This window comes from Taurulus bubalis (genome assembly GCF_910589615.1).
Source record: "Taurulus bubalis genome assembly, chromosome: 4".
Taxonomy (NCBI): Eukaryota; Metazoa; Chordata; class Actinopteri; order Perciformes; family Cottidae; genus Taurulus; species Taurulus bubalis.
In genome coordinates this window covers 15,362,692-15,390,274 of record NC_136592.1, presented here as the reverse complement: position 1 = coordinate 15,390,274, position 27,583 = coordinate 15,362,692, and the positions used below count along the sequence as shown (strand labels likewise).

General features: G+C 41.0%; 1 protein-coding gene across 1 annotated transcript; it reads left to right on the top strand.

Moving 5' to 3' along the window:
- Positions 1–27,583, top strand: cgnl1 (cingulin-like 1; the record flags this gene model as incomplete). The annotated part of the gene is made up of 18 exons (XM_079217579.1): positions 1–1,650; positions 1,849–1,943; positions 3,385–3,487; positions 3,933–4,034; positions 4,553–4,689; positions 6,040–6,178; positions 6,642–6,854; positions 17,205–17,411; positions 18,680–18,784; positions 18,871–19,023; positions 19,580–19,750; positions 22,050–22,211; positions 22,347–22,436; positions 24,706–24,789; positions 25,030–25,154; positions 25,572–25,680; positions 25,804–25,967; positions 26,083–27,583. The coding sequence occupies 18 exons, from the start codon at positions 1–3 to the stop codon at positions 26,231–26,233; spliced, it is 3,960 nt and encodes a 1,319-aa protein (XP_079073705.1). The 3' UTR covers positions 26,234–27,583.

The window sequence follows — 27,583 nt, the reverse complement described above, 5'->3', positions numbered from 1 at the left end:
ATGGAGTCGTACAGAGTGACTGGCATTCCTAACAGTGGACCACAGCGGGGCCACACTCAGCCGTCCCGCCCTTCCAGGCCCCACAGCAATGGAGCTGGTACATACGGTCTCAGCATCCGTGTCCAGGGTATAGATGGACACCCCTATGTAGTTCTCAACAACCAGGACAGGGGTTCTCAATCCTTCATGGACCCGAACAGTAATGGGTACATCGACACAGAGGGCTCTTTTATTGAGAACTACCAGGAGTATGATTTCAGGGGAGGAAAGGAGGCTGGATCCAACAGCCCCTTCATGGAGTACGGGTCTCAAAAGATGACTCATTACACTGGTCCTCAAAATGGCATTGAAGATTCACAAGGAAAGAAACCATCTTCCCTTCTGAACTTTCAGAAGCACCCTGAGTTACTGCAGCCGTATGATCCAGACTACAACTCCCTAAACCTTGATGGTTTTCATAGCCTGCCTTCAAGGCCTCTGGCTGAGACTGGAAACCAACACCAGAGCTCCTCCTCCAAATCTGCTGTACCTGCGCTGTCCAACGCCATGTCATCAAGCCTGGAGAGGAGCAAAGCTCCTGCGCAGCAAGAGAAAAAGCAACTTCCATCCCATAGCCTGAGTGAGACAGCCCTTCAGAAGCCAAAGTCACAGTCTTTGCCTCCAGCCCATCTGGCTCCGTGTCAGACCAGGCCTCAATCACAAGTGGCTCAGCCGCAGTCCAAACCTCGTCTTGCCAACCCTTATCCACCTCAGTCCAAGCCAGCCTCTAAAACGCAGCAGCAACCAGTGTCTCCAGCTGACCCTCAGCCCACCACCGTGTCGCGTCCCACGAGTGAACAGAGCAAGACATCATCCCAATCCCCCACTTTGATGAACAGCACCAACTCCAGCCTCGAGCGCACCCGCCGTGAGCCTGATGTCCTTCCTCTACGCAGGACTGACTCCAGCGGGCCAGTTCTTCAGTCTTCATCCCGTTCCCGTCACTCCTCCTCATCTTCCACCTCTAAGGCTCTGGTGGAGGACCAAATGGACGCCCTTTACGCAGACACCATCAATCGCCACGAGAACCGCCGCTACATCCCTTTCCTTCCAGGTTCAGGCCGAGACATCGACACAGGCTCCATTCCTGGTGTCGATGAACTCATTGAGAAGTTTGATGGCAAAGATGGCAGCCACCAGCGCAGGGGAAGGTTTGGCCGCCGGAACAGGATCAATCCAGACGACCGGAAGCGCTCACGCAGTGTGGATAGCGCCTTTGGCTTACATGATGGCTCTAGCTACGTGGACGGATTTAGTCGCCAGCGAGGCACATCAATGGAGCATGTCCTGCGGCCCTCACAGCTCCGGCTGCAGAAAACAAGCAGCAGTCAGGACTCTTGGGTCACGTCTGTTGATGGTAAGGGCGACTCAAGGCCTTCATCTCGTGTCACCAGCGCGCCCGGCTCCCCTCAGAGCCCCATCTTTAAAGGTGTAGGAGCCATACAGGGTTACAAGCCACAAACTCGCACCTCTTCTCTACCATTTAAGAGCCACAAAAGTGAGGACAGTGCCTCCTCAACTGGACAGGTTTCGGCAATATCGTTGTCAACATCGCCATCCAAGCCGTCTTCCACCTCAGACAAAAAGCCCAATACAGAGGCAGATGCTCAGGTAAAAAGGAATCTATGCTGAAGCATTATGATTGAATCTTACCTTTTTGAATGTGTGTCTTGAATTATAAGAATATTTTCCAACAGATGATTGTCTGTTCCGTCTATAAAAACAAGATCTGTGAGAGAATAACTATTTTTTTCTGCTTTGTTAAGATCTCTCTTACTTCATTAAGTTCTCTTTTCCTGCCATTGACAGGCGACCCCTGATCTTTTGAAAGGTCAACAGGAGCTTTCACAACAAACACATGAAGAGACAGCCAAACTAATTTTGTTCAATTACCTTAAGGATGGGTAAGTTATCTTGAATTTGTTTTGCTACTTCTTATCAATATACGTTTTGGCTTTATTTGCTCATATTAATAAAAAAAAAGACTTTTGTGAAAATATTCTACTCTAAACCCCAAATGTAACATGTTGCGCCATAAGGTAATGCATCATGAAGGAAGAGACTGTTCTGTGTTTCTTTTTTTATCAGAGTTGGACTGTTTGTGATAAAAGTTCAGGAATGTGCGTATCTTACCCTCCCATCCAGGCTGTGAGAGATCCAGCTGTCTGGAGTTTGTTTTTTTGCAGAATCCCACTCTCTCCTTCTGCTTTCTATTTGCTGCAGTGTGAAAACGTTCAGTTTGTATCTGTAATCAGACACTCATTGCCCGACAAGGAAAGGCATGTTGGGTTAAAAGGTTAAATGCAGTTCAGGTTTTAAAGCAGCTAAATATGATGGTTTATGCATTCTTTACGGTATTATAACTTGTAGTATGAAGTTACTACTAAGCCTTGTTTTAGAGAATGTATAAGTGAAGCCCAAATGCCAGTTAAACTGTACTCTACAGCAATGAATCAGTTGTGCGTGATTTCCCAGTTAAATGACTTTGCAGATTTCTACAGTTATTGCATGTGCGACAGACTTGTGATAATGTAGAAAGAGAGCAGGAAGCTGCTTGGGTGTGTCGGGCCACAGGTCAGGAGTCACAGGACAAAGGAAAGGAAACACAGATGGAAGTGGGGCTGAAACTGAGCTACATTCCCAAGGCCTCAGAAGACAAACATTCACCAAACAGGGGTTATAAAGGTTTAATGAAAATCATCTGTTTGAGGAGAAAAGAGGTTTTGGGGGTGTAGGCTGTCTGTGCCAGCCATGTAATTTATTGGACTAATGAATCACTGATGTCATGTGAAAGTGGTGCAACTCCAGTTTTGTGAATTCTGATGTTTTCACTTTAACCAGAGGAATTATTGTTCTTCTGTGGGTTGAGAAAACCCTCTCATCTCTGGGCTTTTCAAACTTCAATGTTTTTCATGCGAATGGCATCCCCTTTTCTTAGTACCTGAGTGTGGCCAAATGTTGTGAATCCAGGCTTCTTAAAAAAATCTGTTTTTGTTTCAGTAACTAATGATTTGAACAAAGCGCTACATGACCAAACACGTTTACCATATAATATCATTGATATTACAGTAAGCATTAGATTCCTTTTATAAATAGTGATATTTCTTAACCAATGCATTGATTGCTGCATTTTTGATGGTGTCATGAAGATTTTTGTGCTGAGAGGTGACGTATCAAAGCAGCTTGATCCTTCCTGACACTTTCTAAGATGGGAATGACTTACTCTGTTCCCAGAACACTCTGCAATTAATTCTTGATCCCCCCAAACACTGAGAAAGTTGTTTTTCATAACTTTTTGTGTGTGTGTGTGTGTGTGTGTGTGTGTGTGTGTGTGTTTGTGCGCAGAAGCACCGATAATGATGACATGACAAAGAGGAAGGTCAACCTTGTCTTTGAGAAGATACAGACGTTGAAGTCTCGGGCCACAGCGAGCGCACACGGCGACAAGGTGAGACATTGTTGTATCATTGTATTTGGTCACCACTAAAGTAAGCCACTTCTCTTTTGCAATTTTTGCACATGGATATATATATATATATATATATATATATATATATATATATATATCATAAACATAGGGTTGTAAAAGTACAGTTTTACCTCCATGATTTATCTTCCCAAAGTGAAGCAGAAATGGTTGATAGGTTGATAAATGCAACTTATTTGTGTTATTTTCTAACATCCTGTTTGATTCAAACTTCTGAAGAAAACTGCAATCTTTTAAGACTGTATACAGTACATATTATATCTCTGATAGTAGACGCTGTCAGCTATTGAATATTTACCCTTTACTAAATAACCGAGTGCTAATGCCAGAGTCCAAATATTCATCTTGTAATTTTATTCATAATGAATCAATAATAATGAAGCAACCCTAAAACTTCTGTCTTCAGTCTCTGGACTTTGGTGCACAAACCAAAATCCTGCAGGAGCAAAATGAGGAACTGGGGAAAGAAATGGTTGAACTGAAGAGACAACTTGAGGACCAAACCACGGTAACAACAGTCTATTTGTGCCTCCAACAACAGACTGTTTACATTACATTTAGCTGACGCTTTTATCCAAAGCGACTTACATGTTTGCTCTATACACCGTAGACATAGCAACGGGGAGCAAGGTTAAGTGTCTTGCTCAAGGACGCAACGACTAGGACTAGCAGAGCCGGGGTTCGGACCACAGACTATCGGATTGAAAGACGGGCATGCTAACCACTGAGCCACAGTCGTTTATGTTGGTGATTCGCTTATCGCTAAACCTGTTGTTCTTTGAGAATATCCTAAAGAGCATTTTCGGTCCACTGGTTTGATTTAAAATTTGGCTAAGTACACTGTTGTTTGCTATGCATTTACTTTTTAGTTAATTTTTACAAAATGGCCATGTCTTTATGTTTTTATCAAACAGATTAGATCAATTCAATACAAAGACTGAAAGCTTGTTGCAGTAGATGTATAAGACCAGGCGTGTGGAGTGAAACTGAAATGTCAACAGTAATATCTGTGTGTTTCACCAACAGAAGAATCAGGCTGACAAGAGGACAGTAGCAGGTTTGAAGAAGCTGCAGCAGGATCTGGAGCGGAGTGCAGAGGAGTGCAAGCGTCTGAAGGAAAAGCTGGCCAAAACAGAGGTCGAGCTCCAAGCCACAGTGGAAGAGTAAGTGCAGAGTGACAATTCTGGAGAATGACAGGTCCCTAATGATCAGTGTAGATGAATCAACTAGTGCAGCTTTGTTGTGTGCCAGTATGTTAACTCCTGTTAAACCTGGCTAGAAGTGGATGGTTTAGTAAGTTTAGCTCCCTTCACTGGTATCTCCATCTTGGATGCATGCTCCAGCCAACACAAGTGGCAGGGTTTGTGGTGAGGAACCATGATCTTGTCGCTACGCAACTGATCTCAACTGATTTGTTGAGGATCCGGCCCACAGTCTGGTGGGAACAGGAATGTTTTGCCCTCCTTGTGAAGTTCGTTGTTGACAGGTGAATGGAAGAAGTGGTGTATCAGAATAACTAGTTGCTGTTAATTTAATAATAATACATAATAATAATATATAATAATAATGATAATAATAATAATTAGCTTGACCTTCATCAGCTGTTGCTTTGCACTGAAGCGTGACACTACATTTCCATGTACTGTCACGACAAAAGCAGTGTAGGATGTCTGTTGATGAAACCTTTCAGATTGTTGGTGGTTACTCAAGTGATTACCGTGTCAGCTGCTCTGTCTTATTATTCAGCCCTTTGTGACTCCTCTGGTTTGTGGCGTTTATCTTTCACCCTCCATATTAATGCATGCTTGGTGACTGATTTACTATTCATTCTGACAGCACTAACTGTCCAGCTCCATTTTTGCTCCTTTACATATTATAAACATGTTATTGGGCTCAGTTTAATGTCTAAGGTGTTGGCATGATCCATAGCTTGCTTGTTTTGTTTGCAGTTCTCAGTATTTTAGATGGATATAGTTGGAATATCTTAATAAGCTATGTTTTTTTCATGGTACTATGGTCTATTTTCTGCCTCCTCTATTGTACCTTTTTATTTTCAATTATTATTATTTGTTTTTCAAATCCAGGATTCTTTACTTATCAAAGGTGTAATTCAAGTTGTATGTCTCAGTTGACTATCCGTTGTAGTTTTAGCAATACAGTGCTTCTTTCTCAGGATGAATGATCAATACCAAACATAATGTAGTTTATTTTTATAGAAGGAATATGCTTCAGTCTACATTACTGTGGTGACTTGTTTGAGGAACCTCACATCACTTATGCCCCTTCTCCTCTGTGTCGTCGTGTAGAGGCCGTTTACACTTTATTGCTTTGTCGTCGTTCAGGTATTCGTTTTAACCCCTGTGCTCTATATGCCTCACATTAAGACCCAGCACAGGTGCTGCCATTTCAATGTCCGAATTAAGGTGCAGGTGTACGGGTGTGTATGTGCATGTCCATACACAGTGTGTAGAGTGCCTGTACTGTGTGTTGTGACGTGTCACGTGGTTTGTCAGGCTGTTCCAGGTGAAGATGGAGAGGGAGCAACACCAGACAGAGATCAGAGACCTGCAGGACCAGCTGTCAGAGATGCATGACGAGCTCGACTCGGCCAAGAAGTCAGCCGCAGATGAAGAGAGAGACATCATTATGGGGGTAATGCAGTGTTCATTGTTCTAAAGAAGAAGTTGTTGAGTTGTTTTACTCTAAGCTTGTAGAACATGTGGCTGATGGCAGCTACCTCATCAAAACCACGGTGAAAGATAAAAGGTACTCAAATCATAATTTGGAGTTGGTTAACATTCAAGGTGCTGTTTCAAACTGTAATTAAAAGTTAAACTTTAATACAACCAGTATAGAGAGTATTTAGCGATTTGTACCATCCTATACTACAATGTTGATAGTGTTTATCACACTTAAATAACACCAAAGGCATTTTAGTTTGTTGAAAATATTTCTGGTATACCTAAACAACTCCATATGGTGACGGCTTTATCTGGTAACGGCTTTTTTTTAGAAATACCTATCGAACCAAAGACAAGAGCAAGCGTGAGGGTCACTGAGAAGCTGCAAATTTTCAAGTGATAAAATATTTCCAAACTATCTTCCTCTTCTGCAGGACATGATGCAAATGAGGGTGGAGATGCAGGAAGTTCTCATGGCCAAGGAGGAGCAGGAGGATCTGCTGAGGAGAAGAGAGAGGGAGCTCACAGCTCTAAAAGGAGCCTTGAAGGAGGAAGTGGGCGCTCATGATCAGGAGGTGGACAAAATGAGGGATCAGTATGAGAAGGAAATAAGCAGGCTGCAGACATCTTTGGTGGAGGCCAAGCAGGTAATCAGCCTCCCGTTTGTTTCTCCTCTCTCCCCTCTCCTCCAGTTTGACTCCTTATGTTCCCTCCTCCTCATTTCCTTCGCTTTTGCACACCCCCACTCCAGAAACACACCCTGTCACAGAGGAGAGTCAAGATAAGCAGCGCATTGGGGGAGCTGTAACTGTGTGTGCATGTGCGTGTGTTTTGCAGTGTAAGTTATGCCATGTTCATCATCAGAGGTTGGGGCTTATCTGTGGCACTGAGTGTCAAAATACTCAGACACTGACACTAAAACCGACAGGATATACTGTTTCTAGAATAAGTATGGCACTTTAAATCAGTATCATTGTTAGGATATGCACAGATAGCAGGCAATGGAGACAAAGAGGCCTCGTTTCATTGTCTCAATTAAGAAATTAAGAAAAAAACTTTAAAATATTATCATTCAACAACATGATTTCACAGATTTGCACTCAGCATAATGCAGTCTCCTTCAGTAAACTATAGTTTCTAGCAACCTGCCTCAGCAGCACCAAAGTAGTGGCATGACATGCAGTTGACTTTTCAATATTTACATTTTTGTTAACCCCGTAAATTCCAGTAATACATGCATATATTTCAAAATGTGATAAGCACATGATTTTCTACTGCTGCTGCTTCTGTGTTAGTCATAACTTGTGAATCTGTGATTTGTTTTTGCTTATGATAAAGAGCTTACACATTCTAGTTTTTATTGGTGATGTAATCACACTGTATAAATAAAGTAGTTTAAACAAACTCATCAGCATAGGATAAGATATTCACCTACAGCAGTGTGAAGCTGTATGATTTATTTATTTTTTTTTTTCAAATGACGCAAGTGGAAATTCAGGTCAGTTTAGTTCACACAACACAACAGAGCAAACTGATAAAAAAGAAACACCATGTGACAGTTAAATGTGACTCGTAATCATTTTTCATGGGAAGTCTTTCTAGTGTGAAGGTGTTGTCTTATCTCAGCTTGTCCCTCTGGGGAGGAACATTTTACAGGAAGAAGCATGTTAAATAATAACATTTAGAGACATTTATCTGTAGATTATTATTTACGAGTTGCCTTGCTGGCGAGGTCACTATCGTGGCTTAATAGCAAGTTTTAAATAAAGGCCCTGTTATAAACCGACTTGGACACCGTTCTTTTTTTTACTTTATTCACAAGAAGTAAACTTCTGAAAACCTGCACATCATAATTTATAAACCTCCTTGAACCATGATAAACCAGCCATGATTTAAGAGTGAATGATTGAAGTACATGTTCTGTCGAGCAGAAAGCCTTTGTAAACTGTTGTTCCAAAAATGGAGGGAGGTGAGTTAAGATAAGATGAGCAGCAGTGCATGGCAGGAGACGGCACACTGAAAGGACTGAAGACGCATTGTTTTCAGTAGGTCACTGTGTGACTCACGTGTGTCCTGTTTGTCTCAAAGAGTGGAAGTTGTGCTTGTTCTCAACTTCCTGCCGGCCTGGTGGGGGGCCACAGCAGCAACAGTCTATGAGGACATTTCCTTTAGTTGAAACGGAGGTACTGCTCCCCTGTGGGAGTATGTCATCAGGGGTTTACCCTCAGTGCTTTGTAAACACTTATGTTTGTGTTTCTCTTTCACGATATCAAAGAGTTCTCAGTCATTTATGTCCTTGAATTAATGTTCTGTCTTCAGGTTAGACCGGCCTTTGGAGATTTGAAGACTGTGACTATCAATCATTATGCAGAAACATGAACTCAAATTCATCTATATAGTGCAGTGGTTCTCAAACTTTTTCTGTCACGCCCCACTTTGGAGGAAGAAAAATGTCCGGGCCCCAACAATATTGTAACAAAATGGACCAACTTTTTGTGACTCCTCCATCTGTGCTTTTTCAAATAATAGAATAAAGAAAATTGCAATCCCTTTCAAGTAAAACAGATTGCTCCATCAGACAAAAAATAATAATATGTGCAATCACTTTGTTAGAACATTGCAAATAACGTTCTATCTGTGCAAATAATAATTAATATTTGGCAAAAGAAAATACATATTGTGGCTACAAATAACCTGTTTTGCACTGAATATATTTTAAAGGTAATAACAATAACGTTCAACCTGTGCAAAACAGAATGAGTGCAGATATGTGAGCGTCACGTTGTATCAGTATTAGTGGCTGCAGTGAGCTGCTTTCCTCTACAAATATTTTATAAAACAGGCTTGTAGATTTGATAGGGCTCTCAATTCAATGTCTTCAATGTTGAGCTTAGATCTATATTCTGTTTTGAGAGACGCAACAGCAGAAAAGACCTCACGGAGATCTCACAGAGGCTATTAGCAAAACGCCAAGAATCGCAGAGTTGCGCATGCGCAGCGTAACCTGTTGGCATAAACATTTCCATGAAAGTACAGGCATTTCTCCATGTATTTATTAATGACTTTTTATGTCTGTGTACTTTGTACTTTTGTACTATGTAAAGTTATCATGTTCATGGGGAGAGTGTTCGTCCTGAAACCACAAGGTAGCGGTTCATCCCCATAGTTTCATGTTGAAGTCCTTGAGCACTGAAGCATCAGTGCTTCACAGCAGCACACTGCTCCTTAATTACTAAGGATTGGTAAAATGCAGAGAATAATTTCCCCACTGTGGGATTAATAAAGGATTTTATATATATATATATATATATATATATATATATATATATATATATAAATAAATAAAACCAGCAAAACCCCCCCCCATGCATGTGGGTAATAAATACTCTGTTATTCTAGACATTATGGTTTGCTGAGACTACAGCGTGATATGCACATACCAAAAGAATGGCAAGTGAAGTATCACCATGAAACCCAAAGCAGTTTGAAGCTCAAATGGTCACAGCATGTGGCCAGTAGTCTGAGCTCCAGGTTTTGAGAACGCCTGGCATTAAAAGGGAGCGTTGTTTATTATCTCATGTACATTTCAACTTTGTATGAGGGTGTCAGACAGAGGAGAAAGAGAGCCAGAGTGAACTGTGCATCTTTTATTTTTGTGCCCCATCTCAAACAACCCCCTCTGAGTGGCCCTAACGTTTGGGTGGAGCAGAGCAGCCCATGCGAAGAAGAATGCTGGAAACTGGAGCACTGAGTTGCTCGGTATACTAGTTAATTGCAGTGGCAAACCATCACTAATCTAATGAGCGGCCGTTCCTGAGTTGCATCGTGTCCCCTCTTCTTTCTGTGCCCTGAAAGAGTGGGGGTAATTGCGGACCTCAGTCGATGATGAATGATGAGTTTGTTTCACACAATAATAGCAGCGGGGGTTGGGACATGCTGAATAAAGTGGGTCAGTGTGCTGTAGAAAAAGGGATGCGTGGCTGATCCCCTGAAAGAAGCAGGGGGCCTGTTTTGTGTCTGAATTTGAAAGCTGCATTGTGTTTACAATGAGCTGAAATCTGTGGAATTTCATAAAGGTTGAAAAAACTTGGTCATACTTTCTTAAGAAGATTTTAATTTTTTTATTAAAATATTTACTTACCTGAGTTCTTAATGCTCTGTAGCAAAAGGCGTCTGCAAGTTTTGAAGTGGATTTGATCTTGCGTGTCAGCATGTGCTGGTATGCAAAAACATGTGGAAAGATGAGGTGTGGTGAGTAGAGAGAAGGGTCTGTTTCCAGGAATGTTGGGGTCGAAGTGGAGAATGTGCACCCTGCAGACCTCCTTTTTCACTCAACTCCAGCTCTGTTACAGTGCACCCGCTCTGACCTGCGGGAGAGGCTTGGACTTTTTCATTTATGCCTCTTCAGGGTGCTGCAGTTGCACCTCCATCTGCGCAGCGCTCCCGATTCTCAGTGTTCGAGGCCTTAATAGGTCTCAGCTGTACTCTCCCTTCCTAACTGTAAAGACAGAGCCTTGTGCTTATCACACCATTTCCAGCTCTTGTTAAGTTTCACCTGCAGCCCCGAGCCACAGTGTGTAACACGGCCACATTGTTATCACTCTCATCTGTAACCTCAATCCCAAATGCCGTATTTTTTCATTTCCTAACTCCACAGTTTCCACTCAAGACTCTGCAGTGATCTCCCTTCACCTCAATGCAGTTAATTTTCTGGCCTGTGCTATTCTTGCTTCTATCTCAGAGCCCTTAGAGTAATCTCTGCCAGTGTGTGTGAACTGAAGTCATACTATCTGATCATCAAACCTACGTGGCCCACAGAAGAGTTGCCCCTCGGGCTTGTTTTGAAAGTAAAGACTCCCGCATGAGTCTGTGTGTTTGATGATAGCACTATATTTCCAAGCGTAGCTTCAGGAGCTGGAAGGAGATGCAGGGCAGTGAGTGAGGAAGGAAATGATGGAGAGTTTCTAGATCCTGACAGAGACTGCAAGGAATTAGCTATTTATCCTCGTTGGACTTCAAATATCGTTAATGGTAACTTTATAGTTTGATTACATTTAAAAATGAGTCAGAAAACATTTAGTTCAGAAAATGTTGCTGCACAGCCATATGAGGGTCGCGTCCGTGTGAAGCCCGGCTGGATTTTAGTGTTTGTTGTTCCTTTACCTTGCTGCCTGTGAATGCTGATGTGGTGGGAGCCTAATCTACAAAACAACTTGCAGGTGTCAAGTTAAAAACACATCTTCCTTAGAGATGACCAATAACATTTGAGACTAGTGGTTAGAACCTGAGAGTTAGCATTCATCAAGCACCGCTTTTAAAGGCAGGGAGTGTGTTTTCTTGTAAACTTGTCAGGGATTGTTAATTTTTAAATAAAAAAATAAAAAAATGTGCTTCCTTCTTGTAATCCACATGACAATGAAATAATGAATCAGAGTGTCTGGCAGTCTCCCTGTATTGTAGGTTACATTTTCATCTTGTATTTGTAACACTGCCAGCTGACCTTTTCAGAACATCAATTTGGACTTCACTGTAAATGTGTTAAGCGTGGGCAGAAATCTCCCATGTTTGAGTGGTTAGTGTTGTGTGGAATGTGGATTTTGGGCGTTCCTTCTCTTGCTCACAAGTTTATTCGAACCTCGTCTTTTTTGGCCCCAGTCCTGGACAACTGGAACAGGATCCCCCCACACACACATGTTGTCTTTCCACTGAGACTAAGCCGTTCTTTGAGTTTTAGCCAGGTTGGTGGTGCATGATTTTAATTGGCACTGTGTAGCTGGAAAGTCAAAGTCTTGAGTAACAATCACTTCAATAACATTAATGATTAAAATAAATACTCTGTAATTAATGTAATTAGTATTATGAGTTGCTACAAGTGGCGCAGGGCTCCACCCCATATGTTCTACTGTCACATTGAATGATCCAGTTTTGAGAAATGAATGTATGCTGAATATTTTGAAGAAATAAAACGCTGTAGATGGGCTGCACGGTGATGCAGTGGCTTGCACTGTAACCTCACAGCAAGAGGGGCAAGGGTTCGATCCCCGATCCCAGTTCTCTGGCTTCCTCAGTCCAAAGACATGCAGCTCAAGTTAATTGGACTCTAAATTGCCGGTGTGAATGTGAGTGGTTGTCTGTCTCTTATGAGCCCTGAGATAAACTGGCGACCTGTCCAAGGTGAACCCTGCCTTCGCCCAATGTCAGCTGGGACCCTAAATAGGATTAGCGGTTTGGATAATGGAATGGAAAGGCTATATATTAGATGATGCTACATTTTTGGATATTCAGAAACCCCAAAGTAGTGTACAGTGTAAGATGACAGAACCTATAATTAGTTGTTTTAATCTTGCAAGCTAGGTGCACTGTGCTGAAGGTACATCATAACATGTTCCTGTTTTACAGCGATGCTTGTTTAATTGACAATTGCAGATGGGATTTTTTTATGAAGCCACATTTAAAAAAAAAACTATGGCACGCCCTCCCCATCCACATCCGTCAGGCTCCCACTTTATCATCATTCAAACAAACCCTCAAAACCCACCTCTTCAAACTGGCCTTCACCTACTAACCCCTGCACCTACCCTTCACTACATGACTTCTTTTGTACCAAAACAATTCTGTTAATTTGTCTTGTTTGCTCCTTGGTCTTTCTATTTTTTATTTTGTTCTGTTTGTCTCTGTCCTATGTAAAGCGTCTTTGAGTATTCAGAGCGCTATATAAAATTAAAGTATTATTATATTCTTTCTATACATCTAATATCGAAATCATCAAGTCACTCAGAGCATCTGCATTGGTCACACAATCTCACTAGTCTCAATGTCATGTTATATCTCAAATCCTCTGCAAGCTTGAAGTTTGGCTTTGTAAAGAGACTTTAAAAGCTGGTTTCTGTTTCCATTTCTCAGAGGAGTAGATTTGATTACATTCTATCCTTTGACCAAAGAGATGCCAGTGCTTCTCAGCTCTCGCATTTTAATTTCTACCTCAATCCTTCCTTTCAGCCCGTGGCAGGCTTTCGGTTCCAGTTAACCTCAGGTCTGGGTGACTTCTTTAATGAAGAATGCGGTTGTATTTGTAACACACACTTTGTGCTGGCTAAGGAAATTAAGGCTTCAATCAAGACATTTTTTAAGTTATTATTATTCTCCTGATCTGAGGATTAAGTTCAGATAAGGTGATACCACACAGGTATGACCTGTACTCTGAATGACCTTGACCAGTTTGATTTAATCAAGTCAAGTTTGGATTTGATGCCTCTTCCGTCAAAGGCAACAAAGGCATTTTTATTTGACACAACGAGGCTACATCACTTCAGCTTTAAAAAAACTCAAACCCACGATTAGAAAAACAGGATTGGTGACATTCTATCTCCAGCCAAGGAAGACGCCTAAGTGGCCAATAAACACATACTGCATGTCTACAACACTTACAGTGTTGCCGGTCTAAGAGTTAAAAGGCTCATTATAGACTGCCACGCATATACAATCTGTTCAATTCTAATCTTTGTTAAGACTTAGGAAATAACATGTTTAACAATTACAAAAAGAGAGAACTCCAGTACACTCCTTTTTTAAAACATGAATGTGTAGCATCTTCATAGCATGCAGGCTCTAGCCATGGGGAGGTGGAGGTCATGGTTTCGCAACTATTGGTCTAAAAAAAGAGAGAATCATACATACAGATCGGTTTGTTGTGCAGTAGGAAAGTTAAATTAACAGATATCGGTGATGTATGAAATTTGTAAGGAAAATGAGCTTTGACAACACACGAAAGTTGTGAGATAAAACATCTTCCTCGTGAAACAGATGATTTAATTTGGTATCAGCCAATCATCAGTGTTGCCCGGGCGCCTTTTTGGAAGCCAAATCACAGTTAGCATGTTTTTGCAGCTGCTGTAGCATTTTAAATGTATTATTGCACTGCATGTTATTTTGTGCCATTCTGTTGAATGTTGTGGGAAAAATGTTTTCACAGTTTGTTTTTCAAATATGGTGCTCTGGGGGAAGTCATAAGGGATAAAAATATGTTGGTCTTCAAACGGAAAAACAAAGCACAGGTACAACGTGGAAAAGTACTTCATTTGGAGAAACTACCTGTATGTTTACAGTAATTCTGATTGATATTTGGGCTACCTTTTTACCCACTCATAGTTTCATTTGAACTCTGCATTTGGTACTTGTAGCTGAACTGTTTCTATGAAAGTGTATGTGCAGTATTGTGAGTATGAATGGTGTTACCTGTATGTCTGATAAAGGGGTTAATCCTGCTGATTTGTCTAGAAAATACAGTTTGTATAAATGTGGATTGAACTATTGTAGGAAAACAATGTACCCTGTCAGGTTGTAGATTTCAGTTTTGCAGATTTCTTGCAGCTGTATTTATCTTTTAGACCATCAGCTCTTTTGTCATGCTGAAGCCTTATTTTGTGGGAACAACTGAGAGAGCCAAGATTTCTCCACAGCACACGACTTGGGACACATACTTCACCTCAGTATTTGTGGCGCGCTTCAAAGACTGCACAAAGTTAGTTAATGTATAACTTTATGCAAACAGTTTGAGTACACAAGAGAGACCAAGTCAAACTTTGAGTTAGTGTAGAGAGAAAAAAGGCTAGCGTTATGATATTACCACTATTCATATGATATTGTACTAATACTCTGAAGTCATCTTGTGTTGTTAGTCTCTTTGTTAAATTTGTATTTAAAGAGGTGATAAATAATTATTAATAATAAGAGGTGATAAATGGACAAATTAAACAAATCATTGTCTAATCGCCGATTAAGTGATTGTTGTTTTTGCAGTAATCCGTCAGTGGTTAAGTAATCTAAATCACGCTTTAACACTTTTAATGAATGATTTACATTTTGTACTAGTAAACAATAGTCAAGTTAGCGAAGCCTAATAAGAAATTGAACGTGCAAGATATTAGTGGGCAATATAATAGGCAATATTAATGGTTCTCAGACACATGATGATTTTAAGGTGATGTTTATATTGTTTTCGAACAATTTAAGGAAAGTTCATCTTTCCACAAACTCATAAATGTATCAGATCATGATGCAGGTCTGTTTAAATTACTTCAAGGAGAGTTGCAGAATGGAAAGTCTGATGGAAAAAAAGCAGCCTCTCACAGACAGCAGCAGGGTCTCCCCCCTTTCTGGCTGGGTGGCTTCGTCCATGTTTTTAACTGGTATGACCCGGTGTGGGAAGTGGGACAGGCCGGGTAGTGTGAGGGCTGAACTTGTTGTATATATGTTGTTAAAATGGCACACTGACACACCCTGTCAATGCTTTATTACCTCACCCAACAAAGTTTGTTTGTTTTGTCAGCTATAGAAAAACTACTAGCCTAATTTTCGGGAAGCATTGCTGAAGGGTGTAGAATGGACCATGGGAGAACCCTTTACATTTACATAACAGAACCATGGGGCAGATGCATAAAGTGTTTTTCACTTTCATTAACATTGCAAGATAGGGCATGACCTTGTTCTGCGCAGTGCCTTTCTAGTTATTGGAATGAAAGCTGTGTTTAGCCCAATATCCACCCCCCCAATCCCATTTGGCAACCAACACTTTGATATGCGAGTTTTCAAAGCAACGTGGGGAAGCTGCTGTAACCCAACATAACACAAGAGATTTGTCCGGCTAATCTCGAGAGGTAAAAACTCTGTATTTCGCAGTACTGAGTCTGTTCAAGGCTCCTCGTTCCTTTAAACAAACTAAATAACCCAGTCAGGCAGAGATGAGGGCGGCTCTGGGGAGACGGGGGAAACAGGTCTTACTGGCCTGCTACCACTGAAGCAGGGAGGCACCCGTCAACTCTCTAGTACAGGACGTGTCTATATTCACACATGATGACGACTTGATCAACGCCTTTCAACCTCGTCACAAAGAGCATTAAGGAGTGAAGAGTAGTAGACTTTGGATTTCAGCAGAAACTAATTTATGCATTTGTAAATAAGTAACCGCCTTCAAAACCTCCTTCAACTGCTCAGTGACAGTAACAAGAGTGCATCAACTCAGAAAATTATACACTTTTGCCGGGTGCAATTAAAACCTCATGAGTCATGACATATAAAATCTGCTATGATAACTGGTTTTGTTGTGCTTTTTAAAAGAGGCAAGTGGAGGTTTTTCTGATAAATATGTCAGACTAAAGAACCCATATTTCATGATTTCCTCTACCTGCTGATTGTGATGTAATTTAGGCTCCAGAAATACAAACCAGTTTTTAGTTCCTGTGTGCGTGCTAGTGTGTGCTTGCATTTTGTGTGCACACACATTCTGTGACGTACTTGGATGTCAGAGAGCAGAACCTGCCTGTGCAGAGAGGCGGCGTTGAACTTTATTTACCACTCTGTGATGAAGTAAAACAGCAACTATACATTTTGTAAATGTCTTCTGTCGTGTTGAGCCTCACTGAACTGAGAACAACAGAACATTGGCAAACCAGTTTTCAATTTTCTTTGTCTCAGTCTCCTGTCGCACAGACATGCATTTCCGTCTGTCTCCCGCTCTTTCTCTCCTACACAGCATTCCACCCTGAAATGTCAAAGCTAAAAACACAGTCTTCATTCACAAATGTTGGCACGGGGAGAGTTCACAGGAGTCCCCTTTAACTCTATTTCTGCAACTGGACACAAGACATAAGTCTAAAAAGCCACCTCACAGGAGTATGTCAGGTGTACAACTCTGAATAGTGACACGGGAGACTAGCAGATCTCCTTTGTGTGGCCTTCAATCAACAGAGACTAATGAATGCTCAGATTTGTTTGCCTTCATTTGTGCTTCATTATGTACTGTGAGAGAATTACGGGAGGACATTTTTAGTCCTAGTCTCCACAGTAAGAAAGGTTGAGTGAGAAATTTGAGGGTTTCAAAAAACTTTTGTTGCATGAAGCGTTCGAGAGACTCAAATGTTCCATCATGCATTGTTGTTTAGTGCCACAGACTCCTGCTTCCTTTGTACTGAAGCCTCGTGTCTTGCTCTGATCTGCAGAGCAGCGCAGCAGTGGGCCGTGAGAAGGCTGAAGTGGAGGCAGCCAAGGGTGCAGTGGAGGGCCAAGCAGGACGCCTGACCCTGGAGGCCGAGCGGCTGCGCAGGCGTGCACAGGAGCTGGAAAATGAGGTGGCCAAACTCAACCGCATCATCGATGAGGCCAAACTACAGGAGAGCAAGCAGGGCGACAGAGCTGGCCGTCTGGAGGTAAGGGGTCCAGACCAGGGGCGTTTCTAGGATTCAAGGAAAGGGGGGGGGCTTAGCCCCAAGAGAACTAGCATGTGTGCGCGCGCAGTGTGTGGCAATTTCTTTTGGGGCCCCGGATAGCCATTGTTTCAGACAGTTCATAGATTGGTTCAATCAGAAAGAGTGTGATTTTGCTCTGTAGTTTTGCTTGCATTCATTCAGTATATGATTACAGAAGAGACAGAATGTCAGGGTCATAGTGAACACAAATATGAAGTTTTCTCAAATAACGAGAGAGAAATACTTTTCCTGCTTGTAAAGGAAAGACTGATAAACTAGCTTTCATATCCGCGTCACCCCCAAATCCAATGGATGGAGAATGAACCTGACCGTGTCAACTTTTGAGTTGTTTACTTCTTTTATTTTGAGCTGAAGGGATTAAGATTTTGATCAACATTTAGATCTATTTTGTTGTCCGTGTAGTTTTTACAAACCAGTGATATGTTATGCTAATTTGGACACTATCACTGAGATAAAGATGAACTCGTTCAGTGTCAAATATACCCTTCAATAGTAAAAAACAAAACAAAAACATGAATAACAAAAAAACATTTCAAGTACATCTTAATTATCGAATGATAAGTATTGTATAATGGTACTCCTTGGTGTAGTTTACTATGAGATAAACTCCTTGGTATAGTTTACTATGAGATAAACTCCTTGGTGTAGTTTACTGTGAGATAAACTCCTTGGTGTAGTTTACTGTGAGATAAACTCCTTGGTGTAGTTTACTGTGAGATAAACTCCTTGGTGTAGTTTACTGTGAGATAAACTCCTTGGTGTAATCCTGCTGTGGTTGATGAGAGACGTTACTTGACAGTGTGAAAGCCAGCGCAGCAGCCTCCTCAAAGTCCTAGTGCCCTAAGCGTAAGTATGATGATAGGCTATTGGATTGTAATTTTAGGGGAGAAAACATACAAACCAGAACACACGCACATATGTAGCATGTTAGAGTTAGAAATAATTTATCCATGTGAGAAACAATAGTTTAATTTAATGACATCACCAAAATAAAAATAAAGATGTTTTTTTTATTTTTTATTATTAATATTCGGGGCTAATTAAAAAACATCCGGGGCTTTAGCCTAGTGACTCCACTAGTCCAGACGCATAAAGAGTGGTCACAGAACTGCTGCTACTTTAATTATAGTACTGGTTTAGTTCTACACTGCCACCGCATCATATTACACTATATGAGTGTCTTATATGCCACAATGTCTGCTTTACAGAGAGAAAAAAAGCAATTGGAAGAGTCTTTGGCTGAAATTGTGGAGCAAGAAGAGGAGATGTCTCGTGCCAATCGAGCGTTGACCATTCGGTTGGAGGATGTGCAGGTGAGATCAGCAAAACTGCGCTACACTGCATGTAGAGAAGGTTCACAAGGACGGTTTGACATCTTTAAAATTGTGTCCTTCTCCAGAGAAACTTTTCCAAACTGAGTGCTGAACACAATAACTTGGAAGAGAGGTTAAAAGAAGAGAGGACTCAGAAGGAGCAGTACAAGGACATGAAGAACGGCATGGAGGATGAAAGGAAGCTGCTGGACCGCACAGTGGAGAAACTTCAGAAGGAGGTGAGTGTACCTGAGTCTATAGTATAAAAACATTCATCACAGCAGGCGACGCATGAGTGGAGTCTCCGTTTTTGTAAAATGCGTTTATTAATCTTTGAGACTAATAAATCTCTTATCAAAGAGTTGAGTTGAGCTCTTAAATCATTAGTTAATTAAAACAATGCTGAGGTCAAGTGCTCCTTGAGTTTCACATGCAGTCAGTTCACAGAACCATATTTTGCTTTGGAAGATGAAAAATAAAACTGGTCACAGAAAATAACTGTTCTTTGGGCCCTCTTTGAGAATTTGGAGAACAGGTATGTTAAACGTTTCATTTAGTCACGCATGTTAAAATGGCAACTGGTTTTGACCTCACGGGGTCTTCACCAGGTGAAAGTGTAAAGAATGCCTGAAAAACATTTTATTTTCTTGCACCATTGAAGTATTTCACTTTAGTTTAGTGAAGGACTCTAAAGGATTCCGTTTGCATATGTGTACTCATTGCTTTTTTCCTCACATTTCTCTCTGTCTCTGCCTGTGCTCTCCCCCACCGTCCTCTACCTCACTGCGCCTACAGATGAATGATATTGTGGTGGCGTCCCAGTCGTCCACTCTGGAGCTCCAGGAGCAGATTGATATTTATAAAGAGAAAAACCGTCGGGAGCTGACTGATCTGCAGAGGCTTCTGAAGGAGCGAGGACACGAGTTGGAAAAGTGCCTTCTGACTACCAAAACACTGCAAGGAGAGGTACAGTGGACCACGTCAGCCTCATCTCACGTAATGGGCTCAGCGAGGAGTTACAGATTGGAATGCTGACACTGCTTTCATGGTCAGCGTGGTCAAATCAAGGCCATCATTAGTCAGCCCATCTGAGCCCTCCCATACAGAACAGCAGATGATGAGCCATCTTTTTGTTTGACCCCTCCCACTAACATCATCCTATCCTGATGTCATCACTTAGGTATTTCTGCTCCCTGCTGTCCTCTCAAACCCAAAACATAGTATTAAAGTGAAGCAATTGAGCTGAGTAAAGCCGTAGAAAAGCTCTGTTCTTTATTAAATTAATGTTTACACTCTGAGTTAGAATTAAAAGGGAAATGTGGAGATATCCTTTGATTTGTTGCCACAACGCCATAATGGTGAAACTTAACAACCTGTGACCACTCTGCATTGTTTCCCTTCAATCAATTTATTCTTGTCAGGACTTAAGAATGTAAAGAATGTTTTTTGTTGAAAATAGGAACGGATGAATGTGAATAATTTATGTTGGAAAGAGGATGGCTTATGTTGTTTTATGTATTTATCAAACATTTATCGAACTAGGCAGGGCAGTTGAGATTGTATTTACGTTGCCCACACAGAAACGGCTTTATAGTTCATGGACATATATAATATATATAATGCTATTAAGGGAGAAAAGGGCCATAGACACAAAGGAGTAATACATGGTACATAAAAGGTAACTTTACTTTTAAAGGTAACTCACTAACACACAAAGTGTGTTAGTGAGTTCAAAGGGAGTTCTGTTTGAGATATGATGTGGTCATGTCAAAAGACAAGGATGAAACAAAAAAAGAGTGTTTGAAGTAATGCAATGTTACATGAAGACAATGTGCTCCAAAAGAAAGTAATGTGCCAATAATGGAAGAGAAGAAAACTGTAAACAAGCAGATTTGTTTAACATAAAAAAGGAGTCTGGAAATGTTTTCTGAGGCAGAAAATGCATTCAGCATGTTTGTTACACAATGTACCGTAACTCTAACCCTGTAAACAAAGCCTTGTCTGTTTATGATAAACTCCACTGGGTACCTTTTTAATAGAGGTTTTGGCAGACTGTGCCCCGCTCTTAATAGGCTTTATAGCAAAGAAAAACGAAGAGTATTGACATTTCCTTTTCTGAAAGAAACTATCCACTGGAAACTGTTGTCATTACTTTCCGCCTATATTTGAAATGCAGAACATGCTGCCGCTCAATGTTACTGATCTGGATGTTCCTGATATGGGTAAGGACATGGTCAGCATCCTTTTTTCCTGTCTACATCCAGCTGGTGCACAGGCAGGAAGAGGAGGATGTCAGTGTTGTGATATCATTGTTGTGAAAGCTGTGCTGGCAGGATTCACATCCTCCTCCCCCACCTCTCCTAAGACACAGATTGCTCTGGACTGGGCTTAGTGAGTCCACTTTTCCAGCTGCTCTCAAATGCCTCGTCCGTCTCCACCCTTATGAACTAGGCAGACTATGACTACAATTAAAAGTGCATTCAATCTTTTTCTTTCTTTCTTTCTTTTATTTTCAAGAGAGACCTGTCCAAAAAGGTTGCATAAAAACAGCACTATGTTGTGTTGCCAAGTTTCAGTCCCTAGATCTGCTTTATTTAGTCATTACAGTAATTGATTAATGTATTAACTTGATTAGTGTTATTCAGGACCTGGGTGAGGATGCACAATTATCCCATTACACTTGTTACTAAGTTGTATGCTTAGCTTAGCTCCATGGCTTCTATTATGTCTTACTTAAGTATTTACATGATGAAATATGGAATTATTCTGCACTAATGGACAAATATTTGTTCTGGGTAAGACATAAGGGCAGATGATGATTTTTCATTGTCTTAGCATTAAGCAATGGGGGCAATTTTCCAGCTGTGGGGGGCACAGCTGCTGAATGAACACAAGGGGAAACTAGCTGCACTGGATTCATTAGTCACTCAGGGGAACCATATAATAATTTCCCTAAGCAGCAACTAAATTGTTGGTCATAGCTACAGTGGTGGTACTTAAGATACTTAGGATAAGTATCTACCTAGGATAAGAAGCAATATTGCATATTTAACAAGGAGATGGACTCTCAAGTATGGACTCTAGTATTTATCACCATGCTTAATGAAACACTGAACCCCTACTAGACTAGTTTCTCTAAACGCCAGGGACACAATACAATAGTTTCTGTAAAAAGATGTGATTTAGGTATTGATACGGGGGAATGAAATGTTAGCAATAAACAAGTTGCAGTAATGTGTATGTATATTGATTAATTTCGTTTTAGTCGTCACTCCGGGAGGAGGACCTGCGGCAGTGTCAGAGGGAACGAGACGAGGCCGTGCTCAGGGAGACGACTCTGGAGAAAACGATTCTGGATCTGGAGCTGGAGGCCGACAAAAAGGCTCACGCTAAAGACGAAAAAGCTAGACACGTCAAACACTTGGAGGTGCGTAATAATGCCAAACAAAGCCCCTGCTAAAGGCCGATAAACCTCAGTAGTTGTTGTCGATTATCAATAGAAAACAGATTCATATGCTATAACACTCACTGACTGTACGGATGTAACTGCTTTGTTATGCAGGACAGGATCGCTCAGCTGGAGTTAGACCTGGATGAGGAGCGTCAGAGCGGAGACCAGCTGATGAACAGGATAGACCGAGGAAGAGAGCAGGTAAACTTATTCTCATTATCGGTGCTCGTCTGTGTCTGTGACCTGCTGCTGCTGCTGTCCATGTTCCCTTTTTAGTTCTAACAGTTTTGTCTCTGTTCCATCTCAACCTGGTAATAATATCCAGATCTCCTGTTGCTATGTCTTCCACCTCTAACATCATGACGGCAATCACAAATCTCTGAACAAAACAAACATGTGATCTCCACAAAACAAATATAATCCTGAAAGAGTCATTTCACATGATTTAAGTTCTGGTTGACGGGTTATATCAGTGCTTGGTGCATGTGCTCACACTTAGGTGTCGGTGTCTTTACATATCATATCCGCACTGCAAAATTCCCAGTTTATTTCTGGTCTGGATAAAGTGGACTGGTTATTGCTTTGTAAGATGATCTTGCATAATCATTCAGGTTGGCGGCCTGCCAATATGGTCTAAGAGCGCCTATCCAATTTTCATGCATCAGTCACAAAATACCCCCCTTAATGCACCGTTCGAGCCAAAAAATGCAATCTGCCAAATGTCTCAAGTTTTCAGGTTGTGGTGTTTACTTGCAAATGACACTCAGTAACTTCATCTTGAGAACAAATCCAGTTATTGTGCTTGAAGTGTATATCCCCACTAGCAAATGCTCCAGTTATCAGTTCTCCCTGATCAAGCTGCTGACAGAAGCACTATAGAGTAAAATGCCTAGAATGTAAATGTGCTTTTAGGATTGTTGTTTGATTGTGGGAGAGTGCTTACTAATCAGAGTGAGGATGTTGGTTCTGGAGTTTTTGAAATGCGGTAACTTTATTACAACCCTACCTGGTTTTGCAAATGTGTATGTCTTGTGGTCAAAGTTTCATGGGACCTTTGCATCTCCTTAATATTAAATGTAAAACATTGAAATCCAAACACAGGAACTGACACAGATTCAAAAGTTGTGACCAAAATGATATATTAATGTGCGTAGTGTAGCTTGGTTTTGTCGAGTAAAAGGTTTTAATTATCCTTAAATGGTTTCCCTTTTTTAAAAGAGTCCTGGCAGGGAGAAAAGAGTGGCGTTGTGACAAAGTGGCGTTGGTTCAGCATGAGGCTGAGGCCGGTTGTCAAGGCAACACTTGAGCTTTGTGCACTCAGAGTGGAGTACGGTTGAGTGCTAGTGGTGTGTGTTTGTCAGTGCACACACACACACACACACACACACACACACACACACACACACACACACACACACACACACACACACACATGCATGCGGGTATGTGCTGGTGTGCTTTAATGTCTGCGGGGGAGAGTGGGGATGTATGGCTATGGGGTGGAGGGGTTGCAGCATCGGCAGCAGGAAGAACACCTGCGTCTCTCCTGGCACCAGGTGCTCCTCTCCTGTCTAAATGAGAGTAATCTCCCCTCTCCTCTCCTGCCGTCTTTCACAAAGCAGATTAGTTTCGCTGTATGTTCCAGTCTGCTGATTCAGCTCCCTCAAGCACTGGGCTGGGTGCACCAGTTATAGGGGCCATCGTTCATCAGAGCAGCCCACTGTCACCCACTAATTGGCATAAAATATCACCAATTCTAAGCTCCCCTCACAAAGAAAGAACCATCACCGCTGTATCGATTTCTTTTCATCCTCTGTTCTTTTGAACCAGGCTATCACTGAGCAGTCATGTTCATGTAGTAAGGCCTCTCTGGGTGGATTTTGTGTTCAGAGAGTAAATACATGATGGCACCAGATTAATATTAAAGGAATACTTCAACATTTTATATATATTATTATTAATATTATTATTTGGGGAAATATACTCATTCACATTCGATGAGAAGATCCACTTATATTTAACAGATAGATAAGTAAGAGGTATAAGGCCAGCAATAACTTTAACTTATTTTAGGATAAAAACACAGGGGATGCAGGGTGAACCCGCTAGCATGGTAACAAAATCATACTATATTATCACAACTTTTATTTTGTATACTTCAGTCTTTGTATACTTCAGTCTTTGTACAAACAGTCCACAGCTATATTTTCTTCACAGGAAAAAAAACTACAACTATTTGTCACTGAGTAGACATGAAGATTTAAACAAAAGGTGGAATGCCAATCAAGAAAAACCAGCTCACCCATTAACTAAGGCCTTTGAACATGAACTCTTCTATTGTTAAGCATTTTGAGTCACTGAGCGCTCCAGTGGTTTCTGGTGTAAGTGAGACACACACAATGTCTGATAATAATTGCCATCAGACTGTTTGGGACCGTAGCGATGACAGTGTCTGGACTCGGCTTGACAGGTGGAGCAGATGAGGAATGAACTCCTGCAGGAGAGGGCTAGCAGACAGGACCTGGAGTGTGACAAGATGGCTCTCGAGAGACAGGTACACACTCTCCTGTCTGGAAGAAAACCACTACACACAGTGTTGCTCTACAAACTCAGAACAAAGCACCAACCCATTTCATTCACATTTCTTTTCATAATTTTCATTTGATTGTATCCATTCTCACATCAATTTCGAATTCATATTTTTGATTATATTTGATTCATTTTATGGTACAAACTTTTGCCCAGTTTTGCCCAGTTGTGCACACCACTACTTCTCTCTTTGTAACCTCTTTAGACCAAAGACCTGAAGAACAGAGTGGATCATTTAGAGGGCTCCCACAAGTCCAACAACGAGGGCCAGGTAGCCCAGCTGGAGGATCGCATACAGGAGTTGGAGGCGAGGCTGGAGGGGGAGGAAAGGTGAGATGAAGGCTCTGATGGGGAATATAGATGAGGTGTGCTGTGGTCAGGGTGATGGAAGAGGGAAGGCTGACTGAAAAGTAGAGAGGTTCATTAGATTGGGTATGCAAGCTGGGTAGTGTCTTCAAGATAAAAGTCTATACTTAGACACTGATGGATTTAGGCAACAATGTTTGCGCTTATATAGGATAACACAACTAGAATAGTGGATTAAATGTTGTAGATCAGTTGGAATTGTAACTATACAGTCATTTTAAAATTATTTTCTTATTTAGAGAAATAGTCCAACTTTGAGGTACACAAACCTGGCAGTGAATCTTACCAGCTCTTTATACGTTTAGGTTAAAGATGAATGTAAGAGTGAATGATTTGCTGCACAACATTACACGATGATGATGCATGGTATATATGTTTCAGGGAGCGTGCCAACCTGCAGCTGGTGAACCGCAGGCTAGAGAGGAAGGTAAAAGAAATGATGATGCAAGGTGAAGAAGAACAAAACTCAATTCAAGATCAAAAGGATCAAGTACGTATAACCAAATCATTAAACTCGATTTACTATAGACCTTGAATTAATAGCCACATCATGAACATATTTGTGGATCTGTGTTGAACCCGTTTAACCCTTTACGTGTTGATCTTCTTGAAGTTGAATCTGCGCCTAAAGGCCTTAAAAAGGCAGATGGATGAGGCTGAAGAAGAGATTGACCGACTGGAGCACAGCAAGAAGAAGCTGCAGAGAGACCTGGACGAGCAACAAGAGTCCAACGAGCAGCTCCAGAGCCAACTCAAAACTCTGCGAAGTGAGATCAGGTAAATGCATAAAAGCCATTTGTCATCCGTAACAGACTAAAATAAGAAAACCATTTGTTTTAAATACACAGACATTGTCAGTGTCCTAGTTATAATATTGTTTTGTGTTCTCCAGGCGTAAGAGCACCTCTGCTCCTCTGCTCAACGCTCTGGACGACGACGACGACGATGACATCAGCACCGACGGGGAGACGTACTTCAGCTCATCACTGGGGTACAAGCGCTCCTCAAGTCAGGAGAACATCTTGTCCACCTTCACTTTGTAAACGAACCCTGAGGTGGAGGATGAAGCTGCTTTACATGCATCATTGTAGGTCTAAACAGCTGGAGATCTGTGCCATATGCTCTTTGAATAACTGTAGATGTTACACCGAAACATCTGTGTGATTAATCATGTGTACAATCTCGATGTCCATAAATTCACTCAGTATTATTTGAGCAGCTTTGAGATTATAGGATGAAATCATAAAAGTTGATTGTCACATAGATTTTAAATGTATATACTTTTTAATTTGGTATTTTTACATTCCCAAATGAATTATGTCAATTTGCCAGTTATTATTCTGAGTGGATTTTCCTTTGTAACAAATGGATTTTACATGATTATCCGAGCATTAGTAAACTTGAAAGCGCAGTCTTTGATGCACTGTAAAGCAACGCAACCAGTACTGCCTTTGTAAACAATATGAGGTTATTAACCCTCAGTTTGTTTGCCTATGAAATATGTTAAATTTACCTAAAGTATATAAATATTCATTTTTATATCAGTCAGTTAAATAAAATATATTTAACTTTTTTTTATTTTTATGATGAAATCCGAGTATATGAAGTGATGAGTGCCAGGATGTTTTTTCCTATTTATTCACGGTTAAAATACACAGTATCCTGGCTCAGTCAGAGTTTTAGGGAACAGTAAATGAGGGACTTTGTACACATCCATTTTCATCCATCATATTTTCATGGATCTATTATTTGTATCAAACCATATGGTTTGATACAAATAATAGATCCATGAAAATATTATCAAAAGGCATTTGTTTAAATTCTTTTCGAACACATTACTCCAAATATTAGTGAAATCACAGTATTGCTTTAACATCTATTAGAACACGCTGCTTTGTGCAATCATGTGACAATACCTAAAATAACTTTCTCTCGTCTTTTCTGTGATTATTGAATCAGACTTCTACCAGTTACAGCACTGAACAAAGCCACATATCAAAAACATTTAATATCTGAAGACATTTTTATACTGGAAACACTTTGATTTAACTTCTAGCTTTGGCGGTTTCCCCTCCTGAATGGGGCAGTGTTGATACTGAAAATGGTTGAACTTTTTGTTTAAACTCGTACATGTGTGCCACTGTGCACATGAAGCCTTGCAATTCCTTGTACATGTGCAGACCTCCTTTAATTTGCCTTGACCTAATAAGGGAATTTCTTCAGATGAGAGAAACTGACTTTGATGTTTTGCTACACTGTGATAATTTGCACTCTCTGTTGGCTCTGTGCTGAATAGTGTAACAACTGTGGAGTGGACAAATTGCTGCCACTACCTCTCTGTATGCATTTGTATGTTCATGAATCCTGCTGAGACTAAAATAAAGTTACTTCCA